General features: G+C 39.9%; 2 protein-coding genes and 1 non-coding gene across 7 annotated transcripts in view; 1 reads left to right on the forward strand and 2 right to left on the reverse strand.

The window, feature by feature from the left end:
• Nucleotides 1-1,999, forward strand: part of DIS3L (DIS3 like exosome 3'-5' exoribonuclease) — a 29,139-nt gene extending 27,140 nt beyond the window's left edge. For 2 of the 3 annotated variants that reach the window (XM_050967546.1, XM_050967549.1), the window contains exon 16: nucleotides 1,197-1,999. In XM_050967546.1, coding sequence (XP_050823503.1) covers nucleotides 1,197-1,764 — 568 coding nt within the window. In that variant the 3' untranslated portion in view covers nucleotides 1,765-1,999. The remainder of the gene's footprint in view (nucleotides 1-1,196) is intronic. The other variant, XM_050967547.1, reaches the window with a different exon arrangement.
• Nucleotides 2,000-3,042: 1,043 nt separating this feature from the next.
• Nucleotides 3,043-27,510, reverse strand: TIPIN (TIMELESS interacting protein). Of its 3 annotated transcripts, none has more exons than XM_050967615.1 (8): nucleotides 27,335-27,510; nucleotides 24,983-25,137; nucleotides 19,461-19,554; nucleotides 17,792-17,867; nucleotides 15,273-15,395; nucleotides 13,702-13,769; nucleotides 8,044-8,243; nucleotides 3,043-3,806 (listed from the first exon to the last, which is right to left on the reverse strand). In XM_050967615.1, exons 2-8 carry the CDS (start codon nucleotides 25,113-25,115, stop codon nucleotides 3,646-3,648), a joined length of 855 nt encoding a protein of 284 aa, XP_050823572.1. In that variant the 5' UTR covers nucleotides 25,116-25,137; nucleotides 27,335-27,510; the 3' UTR covers nucleotides 3,043-3,645. The 3 variants fall into 3 exon arrangements, with proteins under 3 accessions (XP_050823572.1, XP_050823571.1, XP_050823570.1); XM_050967614.1 differs by having other exon boundaries at nucleotides 8,044-8,247; nucleotides 13,706-13,769; nucleotides 27,335-27,509; XM_050967613.1 differs by lacking the exon at nucleotides 15,273-15,395 and having other exon boundaries at nucleotides 8,044-8,247; nucleotides 13,706-13,769; nucleotides 27,335-27,415.
• LOC127058692 (small Cajal body-specific RNA 14) lies at nucleotides 11,551-11,686 on the reverse strand. Its single transcript, XR_007776444.1, has one exon. It is a non-coding gene; the product is annotated as a small Cajal body-specific RNA 14 (non-coding RNA).

A 27,510-nucleotide genomic window follows, 5' to 3' on the forward strand; every position in this document is an offset into this window, starting at 1 on the left:
CACTTAAAATTAATTTTCAATAACAAAATAAATTTGGTCTACTTAGAACTAAGTGAGTGTTTTTTATAGTAGAAATTGGCTAGTTACCTGAAAAAAGGACACCTCTGTTCCCTGGAGGAAGAAGTTTAAAACTGTGCATTCACCAGCTGCCTCTACTTTGCACTGCATTAATTTCACCCCATTATTTAACATAAGGGGCATTTAGATTTTGGGGGTAGAGGGCTAGGGTTGATACCAGCTGTACCCTATTTTTCTTATTTTAATAGCATCCCATCTGTGTCTGAGGATAAAAAGGGGGCTGATGGGGAGAGTGAGTATATGTGGGAACATTGTATGGGTTGGGAACATTTATGGCTCAGCTTTCATGGCCAAACAGATGGGGTAGCAGCACCCAGAGGAATTGCTTCCATGATGCTAACATAATTATAGATCGGGTTTCTGTAAGTGATGGTACTTTAGCATCATGTGCTGGGGAGATACCAGCCAAAGAGCTCTTACATGACACATTTTTAATCTTGAATTTCTGATCTTTGAAATTAGTTGTTAAAATAGCTTCTCATTCTACTGAACGTGTTATGCATGTAGTATAGCAAACTATACTGAACTGAACGAGTTGGGAAAAGTAGCTGGCTCTGCGCAGAGGTTGGACAGCCCTACCTTTCACAAGGAGAGATTTCTCCAGTCCCCAAATAGCAGGAAAGGGCAGCTTGTGCTGCTAACATAGCAGGGCCACCCTGCTTTCTATTGACTTATGCTTCTGATTAGCATCTTGAGAGGTGTCTGAGTTGGGTGGTGAGGTGGACTTTAGCACTGGTTAAATAGAGGGGAGCTATGCAGAATAACTATGGAATATCTTGATTTACTTTTTTTGTTCTTCCCCTTCCCAACTGCCTGCTCTTTGTATTTAGATTGTAATTTTTTGACAGAGGGCTCTCTTCATGACTGACACTTAGCACATTGTCAGTGCTTGATAAATAACTTCCCTCAAACTCACTGTCACTATACCTGAAATGTTAAGGGGCATTATGATCAAGATACAATACATTCCTATTCTGTAGTATTATTTATATAGATTTAATCCTTCCTCCTGCTGGGTGTGGGGATGGTTTAAAATCACTAAAATTGTTGATAGTTCTTAATGGTACCATAATATTGTTTTTCAAAACACGTTTGTATTTTCACTTGGCATCTTGTAGGTATGGTATTAAAGGTGCTGCTTATCTGAAAAACAAGGAGGGTTTGGTCATCTCCTGTCAGTCTGATGGCAGTTGTGTATGGAAGCCTGGTTCTCTTCAGCGTTTTCAGAACAGAATTACTTCCACAACAGTTGCTGGAGAATCTGTTACATTGAGTCTGTTTGACCATATAACAGTAAGTCTTAATAAATTCACTAAGGGAAGTACCAGAGCACAAATGAGGGGAAAAATAACATTGTGTACTTTTGTTTCTAAGGTAAAAATATCTGTGCAGAGTTCACGCTGCCATCCTGACACCATCAAGCTTGAAATAATTAGCAACATACCTTACAGGAATACAGCCACAGAGCTTTACCAGAAGAATTCCCAAGTATTGAAAGCTGACTTAGTAAAAGAAGTAACCAGATCTGCTGAGGAAGCTCAACTTGCCCAGGAAAAACAAAACGTTGAAGTAATTCGGGAAGAATATCAGGAGTATTGCCAAACAAAGGGAGTTAGCTTGTACCAACTGCTTGAGGAAATTAGAGACTTAGCTCTACTGGATGTTTCAGCTGGTAACCGAGCATGAACTAGTATTTGGCACTGCTCTACTTAAGCAGCTTTGCACAATTTTAAATTGTGTTAGCTGATAAATCATTTTTAATGTTTTCTGCTTTTGCTAATTTGAACTATACCTCAACTAAAATTTAACACTGATTTTTAAAGTGAAACTGGCAGAGCCGACTTAAGATGTTTTATACGTGGTTAACTACTGTATTCTTACTGAAAGACTGAAGATTGTATTGTGGTAAACTACTTAATATGTCTTTTTAAAAAAAAAATCTGATCTTGATAAAAAAAGGTGACTGGACATTGTTTTTTCTAAACTAGATTTGTAAAGAATCTAAATATATTTGCATAACCAATACTGCAGTGATGTAAGCCAGAACACCAGTAATCTTGCCCCTTCAGTTTTTATCAAATTAATTCAATTTTAAATACTTTAATTCTACAGCTCTATTTACATTAAACCAGAATGAAGCAGTTCAGCTCCACCCTTTATATGCTTACTACACAAAGTGCACTTTAAAAAACAGGGCTGCCTAAAATTACATCACACTTCCAGGCCTTAATCTGAGATTATCAAGATAATTATGGGTGGTTTTCACTGGCCTCTAACTCAATTATTGCATAAACAAAAAAATTGTTACTGATACATGTAGTTTTAACCTGATTACTGAAACCTCTGGGGCTAGTTATAACATACTAATGGAAGGGAGATTGTAGGAGAACCTTGCTTCCACTATCAAAATTACTATGAAGCTAAATGTAATGTTTGACTTCAATGAAGCATGAAAGGATTGTTATCTGAAGAAAATTTCTTTGGGGAGGCATTCAGAGGCAGAAAAGGAAGCTTAAATATCTAATCCCTACAGAGTCAGTTTCACTTCAACTTTCCTGTATTAGTATACTACCACAACTCAAAAAAACCTATTCTAACTTGATTTTCAATGAAGTTTTTTGAGTGTTTAGTTCTTACTCCCCTCCCTAAAAGAAAAATTAAAGTGAGTTTATATAGTCTGACCTTGCCCCTTCAACAGAAACAACTTCCCATAAAATAGGGGAATAAATACATAGCACTTGTTGCAGGAGAAAAAAATCCTATAAAAAGATAACCAGAATTATCAGATTTGTTGATGAATAGCTAAGTCCACTATGAGATACCACAGAACATTAACAATTATACATCTGAAGCTACTTAATTTCCTGTCATGTGATTTTCTCATGACTTAAGCAACAATGAGTAGAATATGTTTAGAGTACATTTGATTGACAAATTTGTGCCATCAATGATATGTAGAGAATATTTTTCAAATTTGGTTTCCAAAATTTAATAACTTTCAAGGTGCTGTATAAAATTTACTAAAATAAGCATTTCATAACCATGAAGTATTGTTACAAAATGCTACAGAACAGTTAAGACAGGGTGGATGTTCATACTAAGCAAGAAGTTCCTGATACTGAACCATCACTTATGGTCTATAAAAAAAAAAAATTTTAACAGGATGTAAAAAACTTTATACAAGCCCAGGCTTTCAAGACCCACGCAAGTTAAGCTTGAGGAATGTCAATCGTAAAAAAAAGTCACATCATAGTATAGTTCCAAGAAATTAATGTCTACTTTCACTGATACCTTTTGACACTGGGGAAAAAAGCTAGTTTAAAAAACAGTTGAAATGTAGAATAGTTATGTTCCTTTCCTGAATTAAGGTGTTGAAGAAAACAGCTACTAAAGCTGATATCTGCTTTTTTACACAGGGAAACTGATTAATTTTGTCCAGCTACATAGATGTCATGAATAAGATTTCCACAGAATGTCCAAGGGTAGGGGGGAAGAGAAGTCAGTGACACTTGAGCATATTAAGATATCTGGGTCCTTCTAAAACAACATTGTATCCAGACAGAAAGGTTATTTGATTTCTTCTGCACATGTAAGTTGTATATCTTTGTCCACAGCTTCCATGTCAGCAACTTTGGCTTCAGCAGCTTGAATTTCTACTTCTGCCAGGTCATCTGGATCCTGAGCCTCAATTGTTTTAAACTTTTCATTTGGCTGGGTGGCAGACAGATCTATTAAAAAACCAAAACATTACTGCCTAGGATATCCAAGTTTCATTTACCATCTGCAATTTCTTTGCTCAGGCTCATACCTCTGAGCCACCCTCCCCAAGGATTTGAAATTTGTGACCAGCAAAGATAATTGTGCACAGGGTTTTGTTGGGAGATGGATAAAGATGCAGCAATCAACTTCCTTTCTACATTTTAGAAAAGAGCTATCAGTTATCCCTAAGGTAGAAGTCTAGCTGCAGGTAGTAAAACAGAGATCAGCAACCTTTGGCCCACGGCCAGCCAGGGTAAACCCCCAGCGGGGTGGGCCAGTTTGTTTACCTGCCATAGCTGCAGGTTCAGCCGATCACAGCTCCCACTGCCCGTGGTTCACTACTCCAGGCCAATGGGGGCTGCGGGAAGTGGCATGGGCCAAGGGATGTGCTGGCCACATCAACAACTAAGTAGTATTAGGGGAAAATTGACTGATGCCACAGAAAAAGCCCTTAGCTATATAAACTGGGCATTTTATGGAAAAGGCAATGTAAGTTCTTGACTCAAAAGCTTACCGGGATTCAAGAGCAACATATTCTTCCACCAACTAACAACAATTAGCAAAAGATAGCTATGCACACTAATGAAATGTATGCTACTTCTGTTATAAAAATGTCTAAACCTCTGATACTCCAAGGTCTGACGTTATTCAAATATATCTGGAAGTAGCAGACTTGCCTAAGAGAACAACATGTATCAAGATATAGAAGAACTTTTGAGATTGAAAAGCGGTAAAACTCCACGGGCAGTAAATCGATCTAACTTAAGCAAATTCATGTAACTGAAGTCGATGTAGTTAGATCCACTTACCACAGTGGCTACACTGCGCTGTGTCAGTGGCAGAGTGTCTCCCATTGACTTCCCTTACGCTTCTCAGGGAGGTGGCATACACAAATCAATGGGAGAGTGCTCTTCCATTGATCTAGCGTGTTTTCACCAGACCTGCTAAAATTGACACTCGCTGCATCGATTGCAGCAGTGCCGATCTATCGGTAAGTGTAGACATGCCTCAGGACTTGATGGCTTATTTATGGAGGTATTAGAGGGTCTCTTGAGAGGTACCTTTAGTACCAGTCTACTAGTTAGGGGAGGAACCTACGAAAGCAGCAAAAGTTATTGCTCTCCCTAATGTTGGAAAAGGCTTCACCATATGCAGCGACAGTTTATATAAACTCCAATCGTGCTGGATTTACTAAGGATAGACAACTGTCAAACAATATTCAAAGAGTACTTGGAATCTATAATGCCAGATGGAAAAAAAAAGATCCATTTCTTTTATTATCATTTAATGTAAAGAAAGTTTTTGATATAAGTAGAATTTTCTGCTTCAAGTCTTGTCCCATATGTACATTAGCTCCCAGTCCCTTAAATGGATAACTGCTCTTTCTAACAAGGCAGGATATCCATTGTCTCCGTTACTCTTTGCATAAGACACGGTGCCTTTTGCACAGAGGATACAGACCAATGAATCTCACAGGAATAAAACTTCCAGGAACACACAAGAAAATTGCTTCATACATACATGTAGTTTAACTAAATATTTCCCTAAAATTTAGTATCTAAAGAAATCCATGACTTTGGAAAGCATCTGGATTTAAATTAAGTTATATCAGATCTGAAATGCTAGCTATAAATTTGCCAGATGGTGAAGTCCCATTCCTCCAGAAAACATTTGGGTACAAATGGAGAAATTCTATGAGATACCAGGGAATTCAAATCTCAAACAATCCAGAAGAGCTCTATAATTTAAATATCAAACCTCTACTTCAGCAAATGATGCAGGAAGTATGCAATTTCTTGGTTGGGAAGAACAGTCAAAATGAACATTTTTGCCAATGATATCTTTCTTATTTCAAGATCTTTCTGTAATAATCCCAGAAAAAACCCTAGCAGGAATACAGAGGATGATAGAATTTATGTGAAAAAAGAAAAAATCAAGACTGAGTGCACATACTTTGTACAGACCAGAAATATTCTATGTTACTATCAAGCCAGCCAGATCAAAGCAGTACTGGAGTGGGGGTACTCTAACCCAGCCAAACACTGGGCCTTTACACTGCCACAATTTTCTTGTTCAATAAACATTGCTAGGCTACCACGGATTAATACAAAATCATCACACTTTCCAGAAATTTATACACATCCTTTAGCAAAGGATGCTCTATGGGTTGGGCTAGAACTAGAGAAGAAATTATTTTCTATTGCTAATGACATCTGTTGCAAATAATCCAGATCTTAACCCAAATTGCAAACCACAGTGATTTGAAAACTGGGAAAGTCACAGAATACAAACAGTTGACTAGCTATTATGCAAAAAAAATTATTGAGATTGAAACTAACTAACTGGCACACACTCCTATGGCAAGGGTTCTCAACCTTTTTCTTACTGAGCCCCTCCCTCCCATGCTATAAAAACTCCACAGCCCAGCTGTTTTTCTGTATATAAAAGCCAGGGCTGGCATTAGGAGGTATCGAGGGCAATTGCCCAGGGCCACACGGGGCACCACAAAGCTAAGTTGTTCTGGCTTTGGCACCTGGTGGTGGGTCTCAGGGCCCCAGGTTGCAGTCCCAGGCGGCAGGGCTTCGGTTTTCTTCCCTGGGCCTCAGAAAATCTAATGCTAGTCATGCTTGGTGGACCCCCTGAAACCTACTTGCGGCCCGCAGGGGTCCTGGACCTCTGGTTGAGAACCACTGTCCTATGGTACCAGTAATTTCAAGTTAGGCATTATGTTTCTCAACTTTCTAGGAAAGCTGTTTTATAGACAGCTAACTTTAATAGAAACAATGGCATCTGGACAAAAAAAACCAAACTAATTTACATCACCTTTTCAGACAACTTTCCTAATAAAGAAAGAAAATGTCCATATAACATGCTGGGAATGGATCTGTATAGACGAATCACATCAGAGGAATGGGGTCTGATCTACAAAAAAGGACCAGCAACCTCAGTCTGTAGCATGATAAGAAAAATTATTTGAGATACTGTTTCAGTGGCACCCTCACACCCATCAGGTTAATATATGGATAAATTCTGGAGAAATTGTGATGAAAGATTTTTATGCACAGCTGGGGGCCATATCTAGCCAGAGAGTAGAGTACTGGGATGCAATTTGTAATCAAATATCACAAACAACTGGATATTTATTACCAATTTATCCTTTGAAAATCTTCCTGGGGCTTCTTTAGTGGAAATGGTCACACACAAGAAAATGAAGAATCATCTTATCTACTACTAGTGGGCTATTGATAGCCTCCCACATGGAGAAGGGAAGGCAAAATAGTGAACTCTAGAGGAATGTTTTTAAAATGTGGGCGATGGTTGTTATAGGAAAATGATACCCAGCAAAATAGACAGTATATAGATATTTGGTTACCACTCAAAGTATAGTCATTGGGAGAACAAGCACACCTGTCCAATTTTTTTAATATTAAGATTTGATAGACATGCCCTATTTGTTAAATGTGTAATGAGAGATTTTCACTCCATCTGATAAAAATCACTAGAAATGACATGTCATGGATAGTGTCAAGATATTCTAACATGGTAATGCCCTGTTACAGATCACTAGATCTCTATCTATTACTGTATAATGTTTCTCTAAGCAAAAGCTCACTGTTGTAATGGTTGATGTATAGTCTCCGATAATTACATAGCTAGAATCTGTAAACTATTAAAACTTCCTAAAGAAAAGAAGAAAACCTAGCTCTAAAGAGGCTATTTGAGCCTGCCACTGTCTAAGAGGAAGTTAGAGGCAAGAATACTGGATCTGCCTCTAATGTGTATCCATTACATCATAAATTAACCTCTCTGCTGTATCAAGAACCACATTATTCACGTTATCTTTAGAACCATGAAGACTAGAAACTCCCCTCTCCAATATGAAAGCTTAATTGACAGATAACTTTCCTTGGGGAGGAGTTTATCTGTGTGGTTTTCTGAATGGTTAATCTTAACTGCAATACAGTGAAAGCTCCCAGCTTTGCACAGATAAAGGTTAAATTCTGGAAAATAGAGAAATCTCAATTATCAGTTAGGTGTCTACTGCTTCATACAACCACAACCCCCTAGAAAATTAGCTGCTTTTTTAAATGTAATTTTAAAGCATGTCCTGTTCTCTTCTTTGGTTTGATGGTGTGGGCTTTGAGATTTTAAAGCTATGAACATTACTTGTCAGCATTTAAACTGCAAAATTCTGTTACTATTTACCATTTTCTTGTGACTGACTGTTAAATTGCATCTTTGCCTGCCTTCTTTCCAAGGCTAGTTGCCGGTTCCTCTCAATTCTTCGCTGTTGCTCCTCTGTTAGGGCAGTACTTGAGTGAGAAAAAAATTCTTCCTTCACGTTTTCAGAAAAGAGGTCTAATTCTTCTTCAGGAGACATTTTGAGCCCATTATTTCCCCCTCTACTACCTGTATAAAAAGGCACAAGTAAAAACCATCAGCACCTTTGAAGCCAAAGCTTTACTATTAGTGAAACCAAAAGTTTCAATGTAGATCTAAGATTGTAAAAACACGTTAGAAAGTACACTTTAAAATTGTAAAGACTATATTGGTAGCTAGACATAAATCACTGGTTTAAATTAAGGCTAGATGGTGGCGCTCTGATTTCTATGAATTCTGTATTCTTTCTCCCTGGAATACTAATAGTGTTGACCACCACAAAATAGACCATATTAAAAAAAAAAAAGAGAGTTCTGAATGCACAGGGTTTTTGTGGGTTGTTGGTTTTTCTGTTTTTAGCTGCACCAGCGTCCATACATTGTGCTTGAAGGTTTGAGGCGAACAAGTGGTAGGACTGTTGTCTTCACATACAGTCTTGCAGTGCTGCAGCTGTGCTGCTGAAGCACATTAGTGAACATGTTATGCAACAGGAGAGCTTCTCCCATTGGCACAGTTAATCCACCACACTGAGAAGCGGTAGCTATGTGAATAGGAGAAGCTCTCCAACCAACATAGTGCTATCTACACTGGGGGAGGGGGAAAGGGGATGTCAGTATAACTATGTCACTCAGGGGTTTAGATTTTTATACCAATATAAGTCTATAATGTAGACCCTGGCCAAAGCAACAACAACAACAAATCCTTGTTAGAGCTGACTGATTCTCTGATGCTGAGAATCAACAGGACACATGTTCAAATACATCTGTTAATTTAGCTGTCTTTAAAATGCATAAACAGTCACTCTTTAGAACTCCTCATTACATTGCTACAAATAGGGAATACATATCACCATGACTGCCATATTTTACAATATGCAAAATGGAGGTAGAGAAATTGAGTGACTTGCCCAAGTGCACAGAGAAGTGCCCCAAAGCAGTGAGATGGCAGAAGATGTTTTTTAATAGAATTTTCAAGTTGACTTCAGCCAAGAAATTGCTCAAATTTTTCAACTAGTTCTGAAAATTCTCTATGAAACATCTCTCTGAAATCTGAGAACTGGTCTACACTAGGAAAAACACCATTCTGGCCACTATGGATGTAGACGCCCTCTACACCAACATTCCACACAAAGATGGACTACAAGCCATCAGGAATAGTATCCCCAATAATATCACGGCAAACCTGATGGCTGAACTTTGTGACTTTGTCCTCACCCACAACTATTTCACATTTGGGGACTATATATACCTTCAAGTCAGCGGCACTGCTATGGGTACCCGCATGGCCCCACAGTATGCCAATATTTTTATGGCTGACTTAGAACAACACTTCCTTAGCTCTCGTTCCCTAATGCCCCTCCTCTACTTGTGCTACATTGATGACATCATCATCATCTGGACCCATGGAAAAGAAGCCCTCGAAGAATTCCACCATGATTTTAACAACTTCCATCCTAGCATCAACCTCAGCCTGGACCAATCCACACAAGCAGTCCATTTCCTAGATACTACTGTGCTAACAGGCGATGGTCACATAACCACCACCCTATATCGGAAACCCACTGACGGCTATACTTACCTACATGCCTCCAGCTTTCATCCAGGACACTCCACAGGATCCATTGTCTATAGCCAAGCTCTAAGATACAACCGCATTTGCTCCAATCCTTCAGACAGAGACACACCTACAAGATCTCCATCAAGCATTCTTAAAACTACAATACCCACCTGCTGAAGTGAAAAAACAAATTGACAGAGCCAGAAGAGTACCCACAAGTCACCTACTACAGGACAGGCCCAACAAAGAAAATAACAGAACACCACTAGCCATCACCTTCAGCCCCCAACTAAAACCTCTCCAGTGCATCATCAAAGATCTACAACCTATCCTGAAAGATTATCCCTCACTCTCACAGCTCTTGGGAGACAGACCAGTCCTTGATTACAGACAGCCCCCCAACCTGAAGCAAGGACTCACCAGCAACCACACACCATACAACATAAACACTAATCCAGGAACCTATCCTTGCAACAAAGCCCGATGCCAACTCTGTCCACATATCTATTCAAGTGACACCATCATAGGACCTAATCACATCAGCCATGCCATCAGGGGCTCATTCACCTGCACATCTACCAACGTGATATATGCCATCATGTGCCAGCAATGCCCCTCTGCCATATCCATTGGCCAACCCGGACAGTCTCTACGCAAAAGAATAAATGAACACAAATCTGATATCAGGAATCATAACATTCAAAAACCAGTGGGAGAACACTTCAACCTCTCTAACCACTCAGTGACAGACTTGAAGGTGACAATTTTTACAGCAAAAAAACTTCAAAAACAGACTCCAAAGAGAGACTGCTGAACTTGATTTAATATGCAAATTAGATACAATTAACTTAGGTTTGAACAGAGACTGGGAATGGTTAGGCCATTACATTAACTGAATCTGTTTCCCCATGTTACGTATCCTCACACCTTCTATGGGTCATCTCCATTAACACTTTAAAAGTTTTTTTTCCTCCTGCTGATGATAGCTCATCTCAATTGACTGGTCTTTTACAGTTGGTATGGCTACTTCCACCTTTTCGTGTTCTCTGTGTGTATAAATATCTTGATGCTGTATGTTCCAGTCTATGCATCCGATGAAGTGGGGGGTAGCCCACGAAAGCTTATGCTCAAATACATTTGTTAGTCTATGAGGTGCCACAAGTACTCCTGTTCTTTTTACTAGGAAATTAGGTCAGTATATTTACGTCACTCAGGGGTGTGAAAAATCCAGATACCTGAGTAATGCAGTTAAATTGTCTTCATACCCAACGTAGAGAGCGATAGGTCGACAAGAGAATTCTCTAGTTGATCTAGCTACCACTGCTCAGGGAAGTGGATTACCAATGCTGTTGGGAGATCCCCTCCTGTTGGTATAGGTAGTAGCGCAGCTGTGCCCTGAGGCATCTATCACAGAGGTATAACTGCTAGTGCCATTAGTCTTAATCTCTTTCTTTCTCTCTCTCTCTCAAAAAAAAAAAAAAAAAAAGACAGTAGAATCTTGATTTTATGAATGCCAAAGTTACGAACATCCAGTAATAACTATTTTTCCCGGATTCGGAGAGTAGAGGGGAAATAAGTCACATAAATGTGTTCTTGTGAAACAAGTCAACATCCCTGCACATTCTGACACCTTTAGCGCACTGAGAACTGCTTGGCATTGGTTTGAAAGACAAGAAAATGATGCAGTGCAGCATACCTACTGTAATTTTGAGTTGTTCAATTTTATTCACTCAGTTTCTAAAATTGGTGTTCTACTATAACATGATTTTAAAAACTAGTGTATGGAGCCATCGCACAGAAAGACTGATAACTTGACAGACTCTGTCGGCAGGAACCATATGTTTTAATGTATGTGGCTGCTTAGGGTTACATTGTATTACTAACAAATACAATCAACAGCAAATACAGCCACATTTATGTAGTTGCACTAATGTCTGACACAGGGTTTGAACTCATGTCTCCTGCATGTCTCACAAAATATTTGCTCACAAAGATAGTTAGCTTTTTCTCAGCATTATTTTTCATGGCACTGAGCCACCTGAAAGTATGAACACTGTCATTCACACATTGTCCTATGATCTTTTTTTCAGAAACACTGCAATGAAAGCGTGAGTGTTACAAAACACTGTCTGTACATAAACATGTGCGTTCTCTAAAACTTTTCTGCATTTAATGACAAAATGGTCTATGGACATGTTTTTTGTGTCTATGCTATTCAGTAAGATACACTGCTACCTCGATATAAAGCCACCCGATATAACATGGTAAAGCAGTGCTCTGGGGTGGCACGGCTGCGCACTTCGGTGGATCAAAGCAAGTTCAATATAACACAGTTTCACCTACAACACAGTAAGATTTTTTGGCTCCCAAAGACAGTGTTATATCGAGGTAGAGGTGTACCTCATATTTGCACAAGGTCAATTAAAATTGATAAAATAAGCCTCACTATTTTTTCTAATATTAACTCTTGTGCTTATCGTTTGTATTTCTTGGCTTTATATGCCAACGTTGTTCCATTGTCACACAGAGGAGAAGTTACACAATATTAATATATCCTTCCCAAAATGAAGTAGCTAAACTGAGCTATGATAAGGATTTGCCCCAGTAACAATATCTCCCTCTTCAGGCTGACTCACTGTGGGACAATAAGGAGGCCAGAAGACAAAAAAACACCTAACATCAAAAGGAACAAGAGGAGAAAGAGGACTGCAACCTTCTATGGACACGGTGATTTATTTATTGTGTAGCTCCAAGACAGCATCAAGACTGGAGATTTGCCCAGATTATAGTCACTGGTATAGAGGCAACAGTACCTAATCACTAATCCAGTCAGGTCTCCATGGTAACTAACACCTGGTCTATGTAATTTAGAGCTGCTGAAGAAAGTTCACAACACAACCTAAACAGATTTTATCCACAATGAAACAAGCAGACAGGAAAGGTGGTAATACATTTCACTAGTTCTGCCCCAGAATGATCATAGAGAAAAAAAGGGAAAGATTTCTTACTGCTTGCTCACCATAAGCAATGAGGACCCAAGGGAGAACTGTGGTCTGTTACTTCTCTCTAGTGTTACAATTTCTTTCATAACACTAACTGAATCCAACTCATTTTTCATGCAAGGGAAACATTCTTCCACAGACTAGTAATAAAACTGCTTTCTGGTTCATCTGAAGCACTATCTGATTATACAAAGAACTGCTGCATTAGCCACTTCAAAATTCACTATTGCATTAAAAAAAAAAGTATGATCTTGAGATAGTGGAAAGAGTTAAAAGGAGTAGTAAGTATGCAGACAACTAAATACAGTAGTGGCAGCAGACACCAATAAGTATTTTTAACAAGAAAATAATCATCATATAGACTGACTGCTCTGTTAAAATGGGGAACTTATACAGACATTAGTCACTTGATGTACTTAATGAACCTTCTATTTCCTATCAATCACAGACTAGTAAACTGCAAGAGTACTTCAATTCTGCACCTCTACAGGCGAAGTGGAACCCTAATGTTAATTTTATGTGAAAATAGAAAGTTTCTTGAAGGCTCTAACAATTCAAACATAGTTGATGTCCTACTTTTGGGTTAACTTATTATTATCCACTACCTATTTTCCAGCTGAGAATGGAGAATAAGATGTTGAGAAACTTCTTTACTGAAAGCTACTCATCTCTAGAGATATATGTAGCCTGATCAGGATGTAGAGGATAGACTTAAATTTGATCAAAGAAAATTTTGCATAAGTCTTCTACAGAGGCATGTTATTAAAAGAGAGGACCAGATAATTCTAGGAGGTTTTTCCCCCCATACAAGGATGCAGATGTGTTATTTTTCCATTGTACCTTCCATATTTTTTCATTGACTGTGAAAGTTGAGAACAAGTTAATGTTTAAATAAACTACTGGAACGGGCTGCAGAAAAGCATACATGCCTTCATTACTTGTAAAATCTTCATGTAAAATTGGAAGATCAAGTCTAATTCGCTTTAAGCAGGTCTGAAATGAGAAGAGATGCTATTTATTACAAATTAATGTTTTCACCAAAACATCTTTGCACTATTTCACAATAAAATAATAGTTACATAAAGCTTAAAGTAAAACCTGAAACTTCACTGGTAAACTTATATACAACTGAGAATACAGGATGTAATCACAGGGCTTCCTGCCACCACACCAGGCATGCACACCTTTACTAATATTTCATTCACTCATGTCCTGCATAGTCCAGAAGGAAAAAAACCACATTGGGGCGCTACAGAAAAAAAAATCAGCTATATGGCATGCTTCCTTCCATTTACTCACCTTTCTCACACCTACATCAGAATAGAAGAGAAGCTGAACTTGGCAGTATGCCTCCCTCTCCCACCAAAAAATGTTAGTATAACATGGAGGTTAATACCATATTAATTCCTACAGCACTTGATCTTCCCCTGCCTTTCCCCAAACCCAAGATGCTCCAGAGTGCAACAATGGACTGGCAGTAAATAGCATAATTACTGGTCTTGCCATACTGATGCAGCTTGAAGCATTGTACTGTGGAGCCTCTGGCTTCCACTTCTTTTTTTGGCTCACTCTTAACCAATTCCACTATGCTACACCCTTGTCAAAACTTGAGAGATTTTGAATTATTTTGTTCCCCTCCATATACTCTTGTGGTAGAAGAGAAGGTTAAGAGCCTTTGTATGCATTAGACCAGGTCAAATAAAATTTAACATTGATTTGATAAAATGAGTCAGCTTTAGCAATATTACCTGACTGTCTCCAACAGCCAGGCTAAGAGAGGAATTGGAGCACATTTTACTATTAGCCAATAGCAGAGGAAAGTAGACAGATTGTTCACTCTCGCCTCTTTTGTTAAGCTTTTGGTGAGTAAAAGTTTTCCTACTCAGGCCTCCACTCACAGTTGTCTCCTGATCTGGTCATAGTATGATGATGCTGTTTCCGCCTGTAAGGTATCATCTCTTTCTGGGTGATGGTTAAGTGTTTAAACTTGCTGCTAACCCGGTTTCACCCTTTTTGCCCCTCCCAGGAAGATTGGTGCCTTTCTTCACAGTTCCTTACAATTCCTCTTCTCTATTTGGGCTGAAACTTTGTGCTGTTAGAAGTTTTTTTTTTCTGGATTCCCCATCTTCCCTTAAGTAGTGCAGGAAACAGCACATCTACTAAACAATCTGCTGGAGATGTAAATGTAAAAATAAATTCCAGTATTCCAAAATAACTTACTTTGGTAATAAAGGATGTACCTACAAGTTACAGCACGTTCTTTGAAATACTGTGTTTCGAATGAAAGGTAATTTATAATGCACTCCTAAATAATTTATTCAACACTGATTGAGACTGTTACTTCAATTAAACGAACATATGCATTTAATTTAATGAATTATTTAAGAAAGCATTATAACTTGTCTTCCTTTTTGCACAGTATTATCCTCCCAAACTCTGCCTTTTGTACAATATGGTATTTGTAACAAAACAGAAAAGGACATGACCAGCACTCACTTGAACTTCCTTTTTATTTCCCAAATACTCTACTCTCTCAATGAAATCATCAAACTGCAGTTTCGGAAACAGTCTATGAGCCCAGTGTTCCATGTGTCTTAAAAGTGTCTTCAAGTCCTCTGTCTGGAACATAAATAAAAGACATGCAATTCCAACAGCTGGATAGATCTGCAGATTTTAGAGTGAGAAACACTGTCAAAGACACTGGTAGCATTCGGTTTTTGCAAGGCTGAAAGTCTCCTGGAAACTGAACAGGTAAGTGTATCAGGTGATCTTACACTGTGCTAGATAAGTTCATGATCGCTATTATGGGCTATTACAAAAAAGCGTAGCCAATCTATAATAAGAATGGTGATCGGCATTCAGATACACACCAGCACAGACTTTAAAAACAGCTTTTCAGAAACCTATAAACTGAAAATTAAGTATTTTTGTAAACAAAAGCTCTTAAACAGAACAGAAAAACAAACAAGTGGTGAAAAATTCATTGTCACAATTGTGACAGAGTCCAGACACACCAAGCAGAGAACAGAAGGTTTAAAAACCCCAACAAGAGCGAATGAAGCAACTGACTGCATACTATATTATTGTACTATGCAAGTGAATTGAGTAAAGTCCTAGGAGGACTCGCAATGTTCTGAACTTGATGATCATGAGGTATGTAGATTCTGGTTATGAAATATACACACACACACCCCTAAATGTGAAGTATTATATATCACCAGCACCTCACAGTAGGAAGGGGCACTTCCCAAGGCTGGTAACCTAGTATTTACACAAAACGGGCTTCAAGTAATGACCCATTGTCCAGCCAAGAAGAGGCAATGGTAGACTACTGGGGCTAATGGAAAGATAGAGACATCCTGGGTCTCAAGATAAGAGAGGATTTTTTCCACATTCTAAATAAATATATATCACCACAGACTGATGGAAAAGTATTTTAAAAACAGGCTTGTGATTGAGATTTTCTTCCAGAAACTGAGAGACAGTCATTTGGCCAGTGATGTCAATGAAATGCTGGATTCTCCCTATGGCTAGGGCTACACTGGGAAACTCTTCAAAAGAAATTGGTAACTTGTATTAGAAAAGTGTAAAGCCTAAGGCTGCATCTTTTTTATTATATAAGTTACACAGTAATGTTTACTCTCTCTTCCTATTTCATCTTTGAATCTGGGCTTTTCTATTAAATAAACTTTTAGTTTATTTTACTCCAATGAAACTGTTTCCCCCAAAGTCAACGGATAACTGAGGGGATAGATTCATGCCTTCAGGGGTGATGAACCAGAGGGGAACAATCAGAGGTTTGGTAGTTAAGAACTCAGGGAGGATGGATTTGGGGAGACTTGGGAACAGAAGGGCTGTTAGCGTCATCCTGCAAGAAGTAACTAGGCTGGTAGAAGCCAGGGTGAGACTTTGTGCTTGTGAGCAGGTGGCTTGTGTCAGGGATCTGAGCCATAGTAGCACAGCATCAAGGGACCCCAAGGTTATAGGGCAGGTGATAACAGAACCCCTAACTAGTGGGTAATCCCTAAAACATCACAAAAATAGTGTAACATTATCAGTGAAATAAGTACAAGAGTTAAATATATTTATATTATTTAAATCATCCCATTCTTGCAAACGTTTCACATCAGCTAATTATTTTTCCCCCAACTCCTTTTCACGCTACTGCTGCTGTGATACAAAGGGAATTTAAAATGACCTCAGATAGCTTTACCCCAAATGCTTTTCCCACCACTTCAAGTAGAGGATCATGTGCAAGGGGAGACCATAGCACACAGCACTTTAGCTAATCTTCTACAATGGAACATTCCAACTCAGTGTCATTTAGAACGGCTCTCAAAAAAGCTAAGTACATGCAATGTTGTAGCTGAGATTTTACAAAGTCAAATATTTGGTGGTTCCCATTGCAATCATAGCAGCCCACATACATAGTATGTTCCATTTTAATCACGTTAATTTATTTTTTAAGGTTAAAATTAAATTACAGCTGTTGTGGGAACGATAACTGAATTTCCTGATACTTTCCTAAGTTTTGTATGTGTAAAACAAACCACAATGTTATTAAGGTAAGTCATCAAACTATTCAAAAACACTAACAATATTTGTTGAGAACAGAATAAGCAGTCTTATTACCCTCCCAAAGTTTAAGAACAATCATTCTGTGGGCACATTAAAAAGAAAAATCACACATTAAAAGTTCCAGCAGAATGGTTCTAGTTTGGAAAGTTAACTAGAAAAGGTTTAAGGTCAGGATGCATTTTTCCGATCATATTTTTTCAATTGATGTAGCTTAATATGACTGAAAAAGCCCCATCAAGATGCATTTGAAATACTGTTAGCTGGTCCTATTTTAGTCTAGGGTGAAGTCTTTATTCATTTTTAGAAGGTAATGTTTGATTTTGTTCTAGAGTTATACTTCGCTCCTCCTAATTACCGCCCCCCCACCCCCAAAAGTTAACCTTTCATTCAAACTATATTCCTAAGAAATAGGATAAGAATTGTTCAATATTTGTTACCTCATGTCCTTTACCCTTAAATTTTGCATTATCTAATAAATGTCGCAAGGCTGGAAGTCCTCTCTCTGAAATTAACCTGTGAATATGAAAAATGTCGAGTTAATATGGTTTTCAAATATGTTTTTTTTTGTTTGTTTTTAACTGTTATTCAACTAGAAATTCTAAAGCTTACTATTTGTGATATTTTTATTAGGGCTGTCGATTAATTACAGTTAACTCATGTGATTAACTAAAAATATTAATCGCAATTAATCAGTTTTAATCGCGTTGTGAAAAAATTTCAATGGTATTCTATTGCTTAACAGTGAGATTAATCGCCCTGTTAAACAACAGAATACCAATTGAAATTTATTAAATATTGGTGGATGTTTTTCTACATTTTCAAATATATTGATTTCAACACACAATATAAAGTGTACTGTACTCACTTCATATTATTTTTATTACAAATATTTGCACTGTAAAAATGATAAACAAAAGAAAGTATATTTCAATTCACTTCATACAAGTACTGTAGTGCAATCTCTTTATCGTGAAAGCGCAACTTACAAATATAGATTTTTTTGTTTGTTACATAACTGCACTCAAAAAGAAAATGTAAAACTTTAGAGCCTACAAGTCCACTCAGTCCTACTTCTTGTTCAGCCAATCACTAAGAGAAACAAGTTTGTTTACATTTATGGGAGATAATGCTGCCCGCTTCTTATTTACAATGTCACCTGCAAGTGAGAACAGACATTCGCATGGCACTTTTGTAGCCGGCATTGCAAGGTATTGACATGAGATATGCTAAACATTCACATGCCTCAATCAGGATCAGGGCCAAATTGTACAGTGCCTAATACAAGCACGAAATAAGAAACAGTCCCAGCCCTAACAATTTACAGTCTATGTGGAAGAGAGAGGACTGCCAGTGCTAGGATACAGATAATCAAAAGGTTAATATTGAATGCTTCCAAAACACCAAAGTATGATATCCTAGAATAACTTTTAGTATACTTAAAAGACACATCTTCACAATATTGGGATTCAGCCCTGTTTACTTTTCCCTTTAAAAATCAGAGTTTTGCATGCAGAAGGAAGTAATTTTCTACTCCTTAACAATGCTGCCTGATGCCTACAAATATAATCTCAAGAGCAAGAGTTCATATATCTATAAAAATCAGATTTTACTGCACTTCACAAGACTGTGGATAACACCCAGAAAAGGTCAACAGTCTGAAGTCTCATTTTGAAGGATTTCCCAATTTAAAAAAAAAAAAAAAAAAAAAAAAAAAGTCAGAAGAAATGTTCCTGAGGCAAGCTGAAATCTGAAGTAATCTGAAGGACAAATAAAAGATATTATACAGAAGAAAATGCACGGTCATATACGGCCCTTTACCCATAAAATAGTTTTCATGTCCCAAAGCGCTTACAATAGAAGTATGACTTAGGATAACAGCACTATAAAAGGTAAGTGAAGAACAAAAGGATCAGGTACATTTGGCAGCAATAAGCTCAATATATTCATCTCTAACATCCACAACCTAAAACTTGGTAACGACCAAGTGGGTAATGTGGAAACAGATTAACACCCTAAATCAATTTCTACCAGGCAGCCACACACAGATTATTGTTTTTTAAACACTGAAATCATCACCAGTACATAGGAACATTGTGCAACAAATACCTTTGAGCATCTAATTTAGGTAGCGGCCTTTTAACTGCTTTCTGTGTAGACACAGTAGAATCCTTCGTTTGGGATAGTTTATTTCCATCTTGCTCTGACAAATAGAACACAACATACTATAAATCTATAATGCAAGCGATATCAACTATCATTACTCAAATTAATGTTTTACATCTTTATGTTCTACTTATACACCTCTACCCTGATATAAGGCAGTCCTCGGGAGCCAAAAAATCTCACTGCGTTATAGGTGAGGCCATGTTATATCGGGGCAGGGAGAGGAACCACTCCCCACCTTGGCTCACCTCTGCTTCCTCCCTGGGCACGTCAGCTCTTTGGCCCGGCAAGCCGTGGGGGGTGGAAACGGACTGGCGGCACGCTCCGGGGAGGAGGTGGAGATGAGCTGGAGTGGTTCTTCTGTGCCCCTGGTTGCTACGGCCCTTCTCGGGGCCCTCCCCGCCCCAGCTCATCTCTGTTCCGCCTCCTCTCACAAGCACACCGCAGCTCCGCTTCTTAGCTGATTGGCGGGGCAAGCCTGAGAGGAAGAAGTGGAGCTCCGGCATGCTCGTGGGAGGCGGAGTGGAGGTGAGCTGGGGCAAGGGGGCCCCAGGGAGGGCTGCAACAAGTAACGGGCGGGCACACAGGAACCACTTGCAGTAACACAAATTCAGATATAACATAATATAAGGGTAGAAGTATACCTCACTGGCTCTACCAGTTGCCAGTTTATTTCTGAATGTTTACAATGTACATTCTGTACATGTTCTCTCCTTCCCTTCCCCCCGGTGCACTTTATAAAACAGCGTTTAAAAAGAAAAAGTAATATTCTTGATATCTTAAAAGAGTGATTTTTTCTGGCAAATAATAAAACTATTTCCCATCTTAATGAAAAGCTCTTTTAAAATTTGTACCTTAGTTTGTTAATTAGTGTAACCGACAATACATTGTGTATGCTTTAACAGCAAAAATCAAGGCTATAAATTATAACTATGGTGTCAGGAGTCCTTCAGGATTTTTTTTGGGGGGGGAGGGGGACGGAGAAGGGGAAGAGAGGAGGAGTTCGCTCCAACAACAAAATAAGGGTAACCTGACTAAGGCACATACGTGCTTAACTTTACACAATGCATAAATGCTCTAAGGATAAAGCCATGTGAAGCTGGTATCTAGTTAGGAAGGCAAAACTTTCTCAAGTGTCCTAAGCCAATGGTATTCAAACTTTTTTCATTTACGGACCTGTAACAAATTACAAATGGCCGTGCCATTTAAATTTTAGAGTTATAGTAGAATAACCAACAAAGCAATACTTTAACAGTATTCTTGTTTTGGAGTCAACAGGAGACTTCTCAGATGATTACAAAAACCAGGCAAATTAATTTATTGATAATTGTCACTCCCACACACTTTTTTCTTTTTTAAAAGTATACAAAAAGAAAAAAAGGCTCACGCATAACTAATCACCTCAGGTGAAAAATAAACTGGGAGATACTATATCAGCGGATTTTTAAAAATCCTTAGGAGTTTGCTAAATGGGTGTATTGCATTAGCTAGACAGAAGAGAAGAAAAGAACACAGAGACATTGTAAAGATAAGTCTCTCTTTGACAGTCCTGATATAACTACAGACTTGATAGCCACTGCCAGTTATGAAAGACAGATTTATGGGAATCAAAAATAAAACAGCAGAACCCTGTGAAATATGGAAATAATATTACTGGGATAACCCTGTAGGATATGACTAAGACCCTGATTGCTTAATGAGATCCAAAAAGGCAGATCCATGAACAAAAACCCACTGATTTAAACAGGACTCTTTGTGGTCCCAGGATCTATCCTTACAGTTCTCATCACAAGACTAGGGTCAATGTTAATCAGATTTATTACAGTAATACCTAAGGGCCAACCAAGAACAATGCCCCATTATTGTAAGCACTGTACAATCTGTATACAAATTCTTATACTACATGCTTTATTCTCTGAAGTTCTGAAAATTCAAGAGTTAGGAAACTCATTTTTACATATCAACATTAGTGTGCTTATCCAAACCAATCTATTCCTGATCAATAAGTGTTCTACTTTTATACTAAACATGTAAACCAAGAATCAAGGAATGCATACGTAAAATCTAATATTTGAGAAACTGAAGTTTAACATTATTCATACTCAAAGTATACCATCAGATAGTCAAGTCTTTCAATTTTTTAAAATAAGAATAAACAAGCTACCATAGTGAGTCAGATCATGGTCCATCTTGCCCAGTACCCTGTCTCTGACAGTGGCCCATACCAGGGCCTCAGGGGGCAATTATGGAGCGATCCACTGAGCTTCTGCTCTTGGCTTCTCGTGGTCAGAGGTTTAGGGTTGTCCCAAAAATGGGGTTGCATCCCTGACCCCCGGGACTAATAGCCATTGATGGATCTATTCCTGATTAACTTACACAGTTCTCTTTTTTTAAACTCAATTATACTTTTGGCCACAGCAACGAGTCCCAAAGATTATTTGTGTGAAAAAGTACTTCCTCTTGTTTAATAGGCAGCAGGTTTAATACAATTTCTTAAAAGGTAAACAAAACTTCTCTATTCACTTTTTCAAAATCATGAATGGAGTGATAAGCCTCTAACATATCCCCATCCTTAGTCACCTCTTTATTAATCTGAACAGCCCACAATCATCTTTGTTGCCCTTCTCTGACCTTTTCTAGTTTCACTGTATCCTTTTTGAGATGGGGCAACTAGAATTGGATGATATTCAAGATGTGGGTACACCACAGATTTATATAGTAGCATTATGATATTGTTTTATTTTCTGTTTCCTAATAGTTTCTAACATACTGTTAGCCTTTTTGATCATTGCTAGGTACGGGGCACAAGTTTTCAGAGAAATATCCATGGTGACTCCAAGATCTCTTTTTTTGGTGCTAACAGCTAATTTAGAATCCACCATTATATATGTACAGTTGGGATTATTTTTTCAAATGTGCTTTACTTTGCACTTATCAACATAGAATTGTATTTGCCATTTTGTTTGTTGTCACCTAGTTTTGTGAGATTCCCCTTGTAATGCCTCGCACTCTGCTTTGGACTTAACTATCCTGATTCATTTTTTATCATCTGCAAGCTTTGCCACCTCCCTGTTCACCCCCTTAAAATTAAAATATATCCTGAAACACTGGATATGGATTAAAAAAATCCTATTATTACTACAACCTGTTATGCTCAGCATCTTTATTCAGCCAAATGTTACAACTCCCGTTCCATTCAAAACAAGTCACACTTTACCAGTAATAAAATACTTTCACACACTGCAAGGTGAAGCAAGCGGCGTTCACTGACTATTTTGTTTCAGTGCTGTAGTATTCATTCCTTTTCATTGATATTACAAGAAGATATATTTTTCAGAATAAAAAAAAGTATATTGAAAGACCTATTTTGTTTTATAGATATTTTGATGGGGAGTGTACAATACAGAAAATGTTTCCTTCCCCAGCAAGGTTTATAATGCACAATCAGGTCCAATTTTAATTTATAGAAGCAGAAGAATAAAAATTTCCAATCAATTTTAGATAAATTGATTTATAAAATTCTAGTTAACAGAGTACGAAACTAACATAAGTCAGTTTAATAGTATATCAGTATAGACTCATAGACTTTAAGGTCAGAAGGGACCATTATGATCATCTAGTCTGACCTCCTGCACAATGCAGGCGACAGAATCTCACCCACCCACTCCTGTAACAAACCCCTAACCTATGTCTGAGTTACTGAAGTCCTCTAATTGTGGTTTGAAGACCTCACGCTGCAGAGAATCCTCCAGCAAGTGACTCGTGCCCCACGCTGCAGAGGAAGGCAAAAAACCTCCAGGGCCTCTGCCAATCTGCCCTGGAGGAAAATTCCTTCCGGACCCCAAATACGGCAATCAGTTAAACCCTGAGCATGTGGGGCAAGACTCACCAGCCAGCATCCAGGAAAGAATTATCTGTAGTAACTCGGATCCCATCCCATCACAGACCACTGGGCATACTTACCTGCTGATAATCAAAGATCAATTGCCAAATTAATTGCCAAAATTAGGTTATCCCATCATACCATCCCCTCCATAAACTTATCAAGCTTAGTCTTAAAGCCAGATATGTCTTTTGCCCCCACTACTCCCCTTGGAAGGCTGTTCCAGAACTTCACTCCTCTAATGGTTAGAAACTGCCGTCTAATTTCAAGCCTAAACTTCCTAATGTCCACCTTATATCCATTTGTTCTTGTGTCCACATTGGTACTAAGCTTAAATAATTCCTCTCCCTCTCTAATATTAATCCCTCTGATATATTCATAAAGAGCAATCATATCCCCCCCTCAAATTTCTTTTGGTTAGGCTAAACAAGCCAAGCTCTTGGAGTCTCCTTTCGTAAGACAGGTTTTCCATTCCTCGGATCATCCTAGTAGCCCGTCTCTGAACCTGCTCCAATTTGAATTCATCCTTTTTAAACATGGGAGACCAGAACTGCACATAGTATTCCAGATGAGGTCTCACCAGTGCCTTGTATAACGGTACTAACACCTCCTTATCTTTGCTGGAAATACCTTGCCTGATGCATCCTAAAACTGAATTAGCTTTTTTAACGGCTCTATCACATTGGCGCCTCATAGTCATCCTGCAATCAACTAATACTCTGAGGTCCTTCTCCTCCTCTGTTACTTCCAACTGATGTGTCCCCAATTTATAACTAAAATTCTTGTTATTAATCCCTAAATGCATGACCTTGCACTTTTCACTATTAAATTTCATCCTATTACTATTACTCCAGTTTACAAGGTCATCCAGATCTTTCTGCATGATATCCCGGTCCTTCCCTGGGTTAGCAATACCTCCCAACTTTGTGTCATCAGCAAACTTTATTAGCACATTCCCGCTTTTTGTGCCAAGGTCAGTAATAAAAAGGTTAAGTAAGATTGGTCCCAAAACTGATCCCTGAGGAACGCCACTAGTAACCTCCTTCCAACCTGACAATTCACCTTCCAGGTATGACTTGTTGTAGTTTTCCCTTTACCCAGTTCCTTATCCACCTTTCAACTTTCATATCGATCCCCATCTTTTCCAATTTAACTAATAATTCCCCATGTGGAACCATGTCAAATGCCTTACTGAAATCGAGGTAAATTAGACCCATTGCATTTCCTTTGTCTAAAAAATCTGTTACCTTCTCAAAAAAGGAGATCAGGCTGGTTTGGCACGATCTACCTTTTGTAAAACCATGTTGTATTTTGTCCCAGTTACCATTGACCTCAATGTCCTTAACTACTTTCTCCTTCAAAATTTTTTCCAAGACCTTACGTACTACAGATGTCAAACTAACAGGCCTACAGCTACTCGGATCACCTTTTTTCCCCTTTCTTAAAAAGAAGAATTATGTTAGCAATTCTCACACGGTACAACCCCTGAGTTTACTGATTCATTAAAAATTCTTGCTAATGGTCTTGCAATTTCATGTATCTATGCTGTAATACAGATTCTTTCTTTCTAGAAGATATTCACCTTCATTGATGAGGGCTCCTTCAACATCATCTCTCCCTGGGGAGGAAGGAGGTGGAAGAGGTGGAAATATTTCATCTTCTGTAGCATCATACTCAGGAAGATCAAACAAGTTGTTTGCTAGTGGATCTATCATCTTCACAGTTAAGCTTTTTCCCCTATAGAAGAGGATATTAAAAAGATGCACATATTTTGTCTGAAGATACCTGCATTTTATGGAAAATACATTTGCCAGTTAACATGTGGGATACAAAATATTAATTAGTCCAGGAGACTGAAAGGATGAGATACTTACAAAGATGATGAAACTGTCTAGTCAATTTATGGGACATAGACAGGAGGACTGGTCAAAAATTGTTCATCAAAACAGTTTGACAAAAATATTGGGTTGTTAACTAAACTATTTCATGACACGTGTCCGCTTTCCATGGAAATCACTGACTTTGTCAAAAAATGAAAACACTGTGGGGTATTTTTGATGGGGGGGGGGGAGAAATCAACATTTCCTGGAAGAAAAAAAACAACCCAACCAGCTCTAATATAAATCTTTGTGCTTCAAAGCATAGCTTAACCACAAATTAACAGGGCTAGAAATAAAACCTTCCCCAGTCACTAAGCTGAGAGGGGTGGGGAACCTACAGCCCAAGGGCCAGAAGCCCTAAGCCTTGGCGCCCCTCTGCACAGCTGGAGCCGTAAGCACCGGCTCACCCCACTGCGGGGGAAGCTGGGGTTGCCAGGCTGTTAGAAGTCCAGTTGGCTCCGTACAGCCCCCGGAAGCAGACGGCATGTGCCTGCAGACCCTAGGAGCAGGAGCGATCAGGGAAACTCTGCATACTGCCCCCAGCACCAGCTCCGCAGCTCTGGGGAGCACCATGCAGGACCTCCTGGCGGCGCCTCCGCCTAGGGCCTGGACATGGCGGCCGCTTCTGGGAGCAGTGAGGAGCTCCAGCAAGCAGGGAGCCTGCCTCAGTCCTGCTGCCGACCAGGAACCAACTGAGGTAAGCGCCTCCCAGCTGGAGTTCACACCCTGAACCCCCACCCCCAGGTCAGAACCCCCTCCCATACCCTAACTCCCTCCCAGAGCGCACACCCCAAGTCTCCTCCCTCACCCCAATCCCCTGCCCCAGATGTGAGCCTGCTCCTGCAGTCTAAACCTTGGCTCCAGCCCAGAGCCCCCTCCTGCAACCCAAACCCCTCGGCACAAGCCCCACCAAGACTGACCAGACAGCAAGTTTGAAAAATCGGGACAGAGGGTAGGGTTAATAGGAGCCTATATAAGAAAAAGACTCCAAAATCGGGACTGTCCTTATAAAATCAGGACATCTGGTCACCTTAGCCCCACCCCAGAGCCTGGACTCCAATGCCCTGCCCCAGCCAGGAGCCCCCTCCCACACCCTGAACCCATTTCTGGCCCTACCCCAGAGTTTAGAGGAAATCCCCAGTCTCTGCACCACCCCCTGGCTCTGTGTGGTTTGCTACTGATTTTTTCTGTGGATTAGGGGCCCGATAGAAAAAAGGATCCTCATCGCTGCATTATGATTTTAGTGCTTTCTTCTGAAGCAGCCAGTCCACTGCTAGAGACAGGCTGGACAGGCCGTCAGCTTGACCCACTCTGGCAGTTGCTAATGTCCCCAAAACTAGAGAGAGAAATAGTTGGCCTCCGATCTCCTTCAGTTACAGGCATCTGTATCAGTAACCACAGCAGCAGCAGGTGCCAGAGCCATCTCCAGGCATAGGCGGCTGCTAAGACTGCCCATGTCCCTTTAACATGGATAGCTCACTGGTTTGAACATTAGCTACTAAACCCATGGTTGTGAGTTCAGTTCCTGAGGGGGCCATTTAGGATCTGGGGCAAAAAATCTGCCTGGGGACTGGTCCTGCTTTGAGCAGGGAGCTGGACTAGATACCTCCTGAGGTCCCTGCCAACCCTGAGATTCTATGATTCTCTACCGGGGATCGCCAGGCTACAGCCCAGCCCGCTGCGTGAGGCGGGTGGTCAACACGTTCAGCCCCGTCCCTCCTCAGTCGAGATGCCCAGGAGATCCCACTCCCCTCTCCCCCCAAACAAGGCAGCGGCCCTGCCGCCCGGCCCTGAGCTCGCCTGGGTATAAAGTATTAACGAACCGGCCGGCTCCCAGACCGGTCAGGCCTCTCACAGAGGGAGCCGCAGCAGCCAGCCCCTCGCTTCCCAGTGGGATGGGGGGAGTGGTGCTTGCCCCACCCGCTGAGGAAGAGCGGGGTCTGAGAGGCCCTTCGCCTGACAGACCCCCCCCCGCCCCCGAGTCAGCCCCTCTTTCACTCAGCCCCTAGGAGACCCAGCCAGGCAGTGGGGAGGGAGGGAGAGGCGCTCTGTACCTCAGGGCCGGCCCCGGCCTCACACGGGCCCCTCCTCCACGTCCCGGCGGCTGGACGGCAAATCCAGCGCGCCCGCCACTCGCACGCTCCCGCACACCGACAGGACATTCACCCGGAGGAAAGGGTAGGCGGAGTAACGAGGAAAGATCGCGAGAACACGGTCCTGCTCGCGACCT

This window comes from Gopherus flavomarginatus, chromosome 9, assembly GCF_025201925.1.
Source record: "Gopherus flavomarginatus isolate rGopFla2 chromosome 9, rGopFla2.mat.asm, whole genome shotgun sequence".
NCBI lineage: Eukaryota > Metazoa > Chordata > Testudines > Testudinidae > Gopherus > Gopherus flavomarginatus.